Raw genomic sequence first — 8,134 nt, forward strand, 5'->3', positions numbered from 1 at the left:
AAGGAGGTAGCTTCTGTAAATAAGTTGATTTTGTTAAATAAAGATAATCGTAAAAAAATTGTTATACGTTATCGTAGAACAATAAAACCTTTGTTTTTTGTTTTTAAATTAAACTCGTGACAGGGAATGAATTTCCATACGTGTGTGCTGCGTTTTATTGGAAGTTTAAGCAATATTTTATTGGTATAGAAAAAACAAACAAATTTTACAAAAAAAAGGGAAGAATAATGTAAAGAAAAGAAAAACAATCAGTACGCTATTATTATCTACTGTACAGAATTTAGAGATGTTTCTCGATATTATTAAGATTTTACGTGTTGGTAACGAAAGTGTTGCATATTTCATCGTTACCTATTATTATGTTCAAAAGTAATCTCGAATATTATACGAATCTTCGGTGCAAGAACATCACTGTGATCCCACGATCGAGCTTCCAAATATATTTTTGTACGCCTGAAGTTCCCGATGCATTCGTACAGGTCTCCAATGCGAGAAAAAAGAAAAAGTATATAGACTTAAAAAAAAAAAATAAAATATATTATATATATATATATATATATATATATATATATAGAAGTATAATTATAATAATAATAAGTAGAAAAAGAGAAAGAAAAATAATTCAGCAGGAAGCCTAGGATATATGAATCTTGTTCTTTGCACATTTTCCCGAAAGCGAACATTTGTGAACCTGCACGTGAATGATATTATATCACGATGAAACGTCTGTACATTACGTTTATAAATTTCAAGATCGAGCATCTTAAGTACCTGTCAGAGAAGCTCTCTCTTTCTTTTCTCTTTCTTACTTTTCCTCTCCGTTTTACATCGAAGGGAGAATTTCCATTGAAGATAAAATGCTTATGAAAAAATGTCTACGTAGATAAAATTCAGCTCCAAAAAATCTCTAAAACGAAACGCTTTCGATCCAGCCTTTGAATGCACTTCAAACGTGTATATCAGGACACTGTTATATATATATCCTTCGCTATAATCTAATCGAGAACTTATTTACATATTTTACACGTATTGCCTTTCACCTATTTTCTTATTTTCGTTTCTTTTCCTTTACTCCTCCTTCGAGTTAATTTTTTGTTCTTTTTGTTTTTTTGTTTAAAATAAAGATGCAACGTACATACAAGAATAATAATAATTATAATAATAAAAATAATAAAAATAATAATAATAGTAATAATAATTATAATAGTAGTACTAGAAGTAGTAGTAGTAGTAATAATAATAATAATAATAATTATAATAATAATAATCTGCATTGAATGTGTTGGAGAATTAACGAATTTCGAATGATACGTCTCCGTTACGTGAATTGATGTTCGCAACATCCAATATTGTCTTCGATAAGTTACATATAATTTCTTCTTCCATATTTTTCCCCGTTTTTTATTTTTTTGTATTGTTTTGTTTTGGTAAAGATGATAAATCGAAATCGCATTGGCGATACATTGAATCGTTTTACGGCGTGAATATATTAATAATGACACATAGTGCGCTTATTTTCTAACAGTTTCGATAAACTTACAGATTTACGTTACTAACGATCAGGCCAAAAAAGAATAAAAATAAAATCTAAACAAATGCATTTGATTATTATTCGAAGATACTTTTTTTTTTTTCTTTTCTTTTCTTTTTGGCTACGACTTTGTACATCGTTTCCATTGATTGGCGAGAAACATGGAAAGGTTTCTTAGTTTCAAATAAATCGGCTAACGTTAAACATCGAAGAACTATTTAAATCGCTGCTGCAACGTATCCGATTATTGTTAGATAAATAGTTGATTTCACCTTTGTTTCCTTGTCGTAATACATTCCGACGTATAATTTGCACACAGTTAATCTGCAATCATTATTTTTAAATTAGTAATAGTCATTAAAATTTCTCAAGTAGTTTTCATTCGATAATACCGATATTTTTATTGATAATTATATAACACATGCGTCGTGCCAATTCCAATTATTGCCGAATTCAATTTGTATCTCGTTCGCGTATAAATTACACGCTAAAATGTAGACTCTTTGCAAGATATTGAAATTGTTGTTTCTTGTCGATGATAATTACACGCCAGAATTAATAACGTCATAGTTATCACTCTGCGAGATCACACATACGTATACGCATTTTTGTAAGCGGAATGTCTCTAAAATACAGATAAATATTTGTTTGTATGTTTTTTCCATAAGTATGCAGCATGGCACGCATGTCTTGTCTTCTTTCTTTTCGCCGTGATACGATTCTCGAAACGCTTTTTTCGCTAGAAAATATCGTTGCTATTACTATCTCTTATACCTTTTTTTTGTTTACAATTATTTTTTTAATATATATATGTATGTATGTATGTGTGTGTGTCTGTGTGTGTATATATATATATATATATATATATATATATATATATATATATATATATATATATATATATATATATATGTATATATAAATTTATTTTTGTATCGCATTATTTCTTTTATTATACGAAAGAAATATATCATCTCTCGCATCACAAACTGCCGTAATTCATAGATCAAAAGGTAAGAATTCGATTGCGTTGATTAAAAATAAAAAATCTTTTCTCAAAAATAATTATCTACAAATAATATACTACATTTTGATTCCATCTATTTGCCGTAAACTTTTCTTCCGAAATTGAAATCCAAAACGATCGTCCATGTAATCGAATCGAATTATTGAAGAAATAGATTCATACAAAAGAAAGAAAAATGGTTAAATAAAAAATTTGAAGATTGTTAAAAAAGGAAAAAAAAATTAAATGAATGAAAGGAGGAAAAAAAAGAAATGAAATCAATGAAGTGGGCGTTGCTTGGTATAAAACAAACGACAAAAAAACGGATCTATGAAAAAGAAGCGCAATTCCTCTAATATTGTGATAGTATAGATTCAGCCGTAAACTTAAGATTCGACTAAAGTAAAGGCTGATGCCAAACTATTTTTCCGCTTAGACAACCGGATACAACCAAGCAATGCTTTGGTGAAAATTTCGTACTAACTACGATGTCGGTATGACTGAGGCTAGTAGTTACTTCGCAAAGTTGCATAGGCTCATTAGCCGAAGGAACGCAGTTTGATAATTCGGCACAATCGCTGGAAAATGCTAAGAATCTAACGCCGTAACCGAAGGGGGAACATATTAATCTACCGTCTGCGGAAAAACATAATTCTTTGATATAACCAGAACCGACATTCGGTTCCTCTATGTAATGAGTCAACCTAGAAGTATTCTGATGTATCTTATGATTTCTCGGTATCGCGTACATCGTTTGATGGCCCTGTCTATTTTGACTTTGCGTCCTAGTTCTATCGCCGATAATTACTACGGTATGAGACGAACGAGGAATATTAACGCTTACGCCATTACTCGATCTAGCAAGCCAGTCTCTTCTCTCAGCAGTCGGATAAAATTCTCTCTCGCGGTCCCTCCGAAGTCTCGCTTCCCTTATTGCCACGAGAGCTTCCCAAACGTCACTGTTGTTAACATACAATTCTACGTTGGCGGTAGAAAAATTATCAATTACATTGCGTCTTCTTAAATCGTTCAATTGTGAATTCGATCTCTGCGATCTATATTCTTGTTCCCCGTCTCTGTCTCGATTATCCACCGAATCATCGTTCGCCCCTTCGTTATTATCTTCTGTACCAATAATATATCTACTATCTTGTCTGTCATCGTCTTGATTCGCATTCGTTCGAGAATCGTTCGCATTTACGTTCGAATTTACTTCGACCAAACCAAAATTCGTCCTAACGAAATTCCTTTCCGGCCTTGGACTTCTCGATTGCGAACGTACATTACGACGCGAACTTTCTCGCCAACTCATAGCTCTCAACGGTGTTATCGGTTGTGAATTTTCTGTAGAAACGAACGAGTTTGGTCTTACGTCGGATACCGTATGAACAACTCTTGCACGATTTGCGCTCTCAATCACGAAGGACGACGTTATTCCCGAACGCGAAGATTGCGGCTGTTGTGAATCTTCAAATTCTTCGATCGTCGATTCGTTGAATTGAGATGTTTCTTCGGCTTCTTTCACTTGATCTATACATTCTGACATGTCTCTTTCTTGAATATCATGAACACAAGTCCACTAAAAACAAATAATTAAATACAAAACGACAAATATATATATATATATTCATTCGTTGGATTAAATAATTACTATTTTATATAATGTGATATTCAACCTCTGACTTTTCTCCGTTACTGATATTCCGGGACAAGGCACACCATCCTTGCGGATGTACTTGAAGACTAGAGATCACTTCTGCATCGTCTCCTACAGGAAAATCCGTTAAGAATTCTACTCTATTATGTTTACGAGAATGAGAAAATAAATGTGTATAAGTGGCAGCAACCGGTATAGTGGTTTGAGATAATTGCATCAGTCGATACATGTTAGGCTAGAGCAGAGAAAAAATAATATATTATTACTATGTAATATATATAATATATTACTTGTTGATAGATCTATTATATTTGATACATCAAATACCTTGAATCCAGCCAAATCTTGAGCAAGCGTACTTAATTGAAGATTATGTATGATAATAAGATATCCAGATGTAGTACATATTAACATTTTACTGGCATCAGGACTAAGTCTCGTTCGCATCAATCCATTTGTGTGAAAGACACGTGTATAAAGAAAATTATTTTCAGTAAAACTGTGGTATACAAATAAAGAGATTATTTTGTTCGAATAATATTTGCTGTTTAACTGTTAAATTGATAATAATAACCTATTAATATCCCAAGTATATATGCTACCATCAAATCCGCTAGTTAATAATAAGCCATCCTTAGGGCTATATTCTATATTTTTAACCCAGTTAGAATGTCCTTGTAAAGTTCTTATTCTCTGCTTCAAGTTTCTGGCATCCCAGAGAGCAACAGTACTATCATCAGAACAGGTAGCAAACATTCGTTGATCCAGGAATCTATCACCAGTATACGATTGACAGCATATTTTTCTGATCCATAGGAAATTTGTAATTTATTCAAAACAAGCTGTACCAACCTGACACAATTAACACAATCATTATGAGCGTTATCTATAGCCCGTACTAATTTTCTACATAACGGATCAAACATCAAAATACTTTTCTTTTCACATGCTGCCAGTAAAAGTGATCTGTAAAAAGCAAGAAAGAAATGAGAAGTATATAATGAATTTCCTATTCTTTATTAGATATATATTTTAATTTTTAAAAGAGTAACATGTTTACCCGTCAGGAGAATATTCCAAATTAAAGACACCACCATGTCTAGCGACAGCCAAGTTGTCTCCATGATCCCAAGATGTTATGGGAAAAATGGAAGAGTAAAGCGTTTTGTGAAAGCGATCACTATGTCCCAGAGGAAACCTTATGCCCAGTTCGCGTTGTCTTATCCATAAATTGTTAGATGTTTGCTTGGTTTTTATTTTAGGCATTTCACCTGAATACTAATATTTTCTACATTCAAACGAAGCTGTCTATTGATTACAAAGTGAATCCCAAATGTATATATATGTTTGATAAATAATTCTAACTCCAAACACAAGCTTTTTGATTCTCTCTATGGTTGCTTAAATAAATCAAAGTCCTTCCCTAGCTCGGTAAATAAAAAAGAATTTAAAATAAACAAATTAATTGAAGATTTAAGACTGATCAGAGATCTACTCTACATAGGATCAATTTAAACACGATGGTTCAAGGTTCACACGAGAATAGGTTAAGTATAAAATGCCCCTTGTGGACAAAATTGCACGTGATCTTTCGAAATATGTTTTAACATTCCTATTCAATGAAATATTCTCAATACGATCTTGATTATTCCGGACGATATACCGAATAACTATATCCTCTCTTCCTGTCACGTTTCGATAAAATTCAAATAAAGTTTAAAAACCAGACACAATACAAATCCACGCCATCTTTGCTTTGACGTTTAATATCGATATCTCGCAGTACACGTCGATTAGCGATTACACATTAGAAATCAGTATGAATTTAGCTACGAACTTTGCTATATATATTTAATAATATATATGTATATATATATATAACATACGCAAGTGCATAAGGTTAGGATGACACATGCAACCCCTATACTAACTTTTTCTTTTACTGCCCTCTACAGAAAAAATCACGGACTTCTCTTATTTGAAAAGAAATGTCTTACGTGTATGTGCCGTGTATCATGTATTGCTGTGTAACATTCAAAAGTATTTAAATTAAAACCTGTATAACGATATCAACAGGTGTGCATCAGAAAAATAATAATTTTAATCCTATTCGTAATCTTATTTTTCGTAATATATTTATCTATCTTTGGTTATATTTTACGCCGTAAGAAAAGTTTATGTAAGTTATTTGTAACCTTTAGAAATAAACTTACTATATATAGATCTCGTTTATTACCTCATAAACAAAACAGGATCGGTTGGTTGACCTCGTGCCGATATTAGGTAATTTATTCCAACGTTGGACTTCGAAGAGAAAACATCTCGACTCTCTGGGAAAAAACAGCTTTTGGGTATCGTTTAGTTATTTTTTCAGCAATATAATATAATAATTTTTGTACATTAAACCAATTGATATTCGTAATTATAATTGACATGCGTTATCATTTTTATATCGTAATTAAAATTATGTCAATGCAACCAATCAACGACGAGTAACGAGATGCTACCGCCATATTTGTTGTACTTATTTGAGAAATGTATTTCTTAAGAAAAAGAAAAAAACAAAATTTTTATTTTCAGAAAATGTTCTACCCAACGATTGATATTATTTTTAAAAACGTTACATATTTATAATTTCGTATTCGATTCGAAATGCATTTAGATAATAACAAATTTGATCTAACGTAGAAATATTATTCGTAGGTAATGCGGATCGCGTCGTCGTATTGGACGGATTTTGGAATAATTTCAAGAGGGAATAAAGAATAGAAAAATGATCGAAAAAAGGATCCTGTTTATTTTTCGAAAGAAAATGTTAACGATTGGATAGGACGAATAAACTTGCGCAGCTTTTTCGTACGTACGCGGCTTTCGAGTGCGCGAAGAAAAGTGGGGCGCATTGATGCGCGGAGCGGCCACTCCGCAGCGCTCCCCTTTAACGAGGAACGCATGAGATTAAAGAAGCGAAAGGGAGATACGTTTGCGGTATCAATATGAGATTATTCCTCCCTACATTTTCTGGTATCCTTTACCAGGGGGTCCCCGAGAACTGGCCTGCCCCACGTTCGATAGTATTCCGTTTCCTCTCTCACGCTAACATCATCCTTTTTTTGCGATTGTATTTTTATTCGATGTTTCAACCTCTGTTCTAGCTGATTCAACAACAAAACAAGATAATTAGCCGCATTGAAATAATACGAAAATATATATTCGTTGTAATTAACACATCATCGAATAGAAATCAATTTTAATATAATTAAATTTAGGAATATTATTCGTTTACCTATCGAGAGAGAGAGAGAGAGAGAGATTTAAATAACTGATATAAAATAGAAATATATTCGATCGTTTTTATATATTTTGTTAATTACATTTATATTCCTCTGTGTAGTAGGTTTCATTTATCACGAAACTAATGAATATGTGTTTGAGTACGAGTAGTAGTAACATAGGACTTCGGACATGTTCACAAACAAGGTAAGCATGTGAATCGTAATCTCGAGAAGCTTACACCATCTTCGGATGCTCGCCTGTTCTTCGGGGAGTCTCACGATGTAGAAACTGCTCGAGGAATGCGTGTAATGCGTGTACGTACACGTCACGCCCACTCATGTCATCGTCACTGACATACCACTTCGACGTATCTACGAACGTAGTTTACCTGTAAGTATTCTATATATGTACGATAGATACGTGCCGTATGCGAGCTAGCATCCAACACACGACTATTCTCTCTTATATGTACTGCTTCGTGTACTCCGATATCGTGTTTGTAACATTCTACGAGCAAGAGTCTCGTGTTTGTATATTTCTATCTTCATAAGTATATCGTTTCTTCGTATACAATGAACCGCCACTATATTAATGCTCGGCACGTTGCTGGCCGGCCGGCCGGCCATCTTGTCGGTCACGGAAGATCTTCGATTTTATTGCAAATACA

The 8,134-nt window shown here is 32.9% G+C and overlaps 1 protein-coding gene across 1 annotated transcript; it reads right to left on the reverse strand.

Moving 5' to 3' along the window:
* Nucleotides 1-2,461: 2,461 nt before the first annotated feature.
* LOC106784087 (DDB1- and CUL4-associated factor 10 homolog) lies at nucleotides 2,462-6,000 on the reverse strand. The gene is made up of 6 exons (XM_014743219.1): nucleotides 5,255-6,000; nucleotides 5,047-5,160; nucleotides 4,769-4,966; nucleotides 4,522-4,693; nucleotides 4,214-4,429; nucleotides 2,462-4,116 (listed from the first exon to the last, which is right to left on the reverse strand). Exons 1-6 carry the CDS (start codon nucleotides 5,458-5,460, stop codon nucleotides 2,935-2,937), a joined length of 2,088 nt encoding a protein of 695 aa, XP_014598705.1. The 5' UTR covers nucleotides 5,461-6,000; the 3' UTR covers nucleotides 2,462-2,934.
* Between the last annotated feature and the right edge of the window lie 2,134 nt (nucleotides 6,001-8,134).

Source organism: Polistes canadensis, unplaced genomic scaffold (genome assembly GCF_001313835.1).
Source record: "Polistes canadensis isolate GaletaPanama2010 unplaced genomic scaffold, ASM131383v1 scaffold_30, whole genome shotgun sequence".
Classification (NCBI taxonomy): Eukaryota; Metazoa; Arthropoda; class Insecta; order Hymenoptera; family Vespidae; genus Polistes; species Polistes canadensis.

What these genes read in the sequence shown, in the direction of transcription:
- LOC106784087 (XM_014743219.1), bottom strand. Translation starts at nt 5,460, where the DNA reads ATGCCTAAAATAAAAACCAAGCAAACATCTAACAATTTATGGATAAGA. An exon ending in AAGATTTGGCTGGATTCAAG is followed by an intron (nt 4,430 to 4,521) that starts GTATTTGATGTA and finishes TCTCTGCTCTAG; the next exon opens with CCTAACATGTATCGACTGAT. An exon ending in GTAACGGAGAAAAGTCAGAG is followed by an intron (nt 4,117 to 4,213) that starts GTTGAATATCAC and finishes ATTTGTTTTTAG; the next exon opens with TGGACTTGTGTTCATGATAT.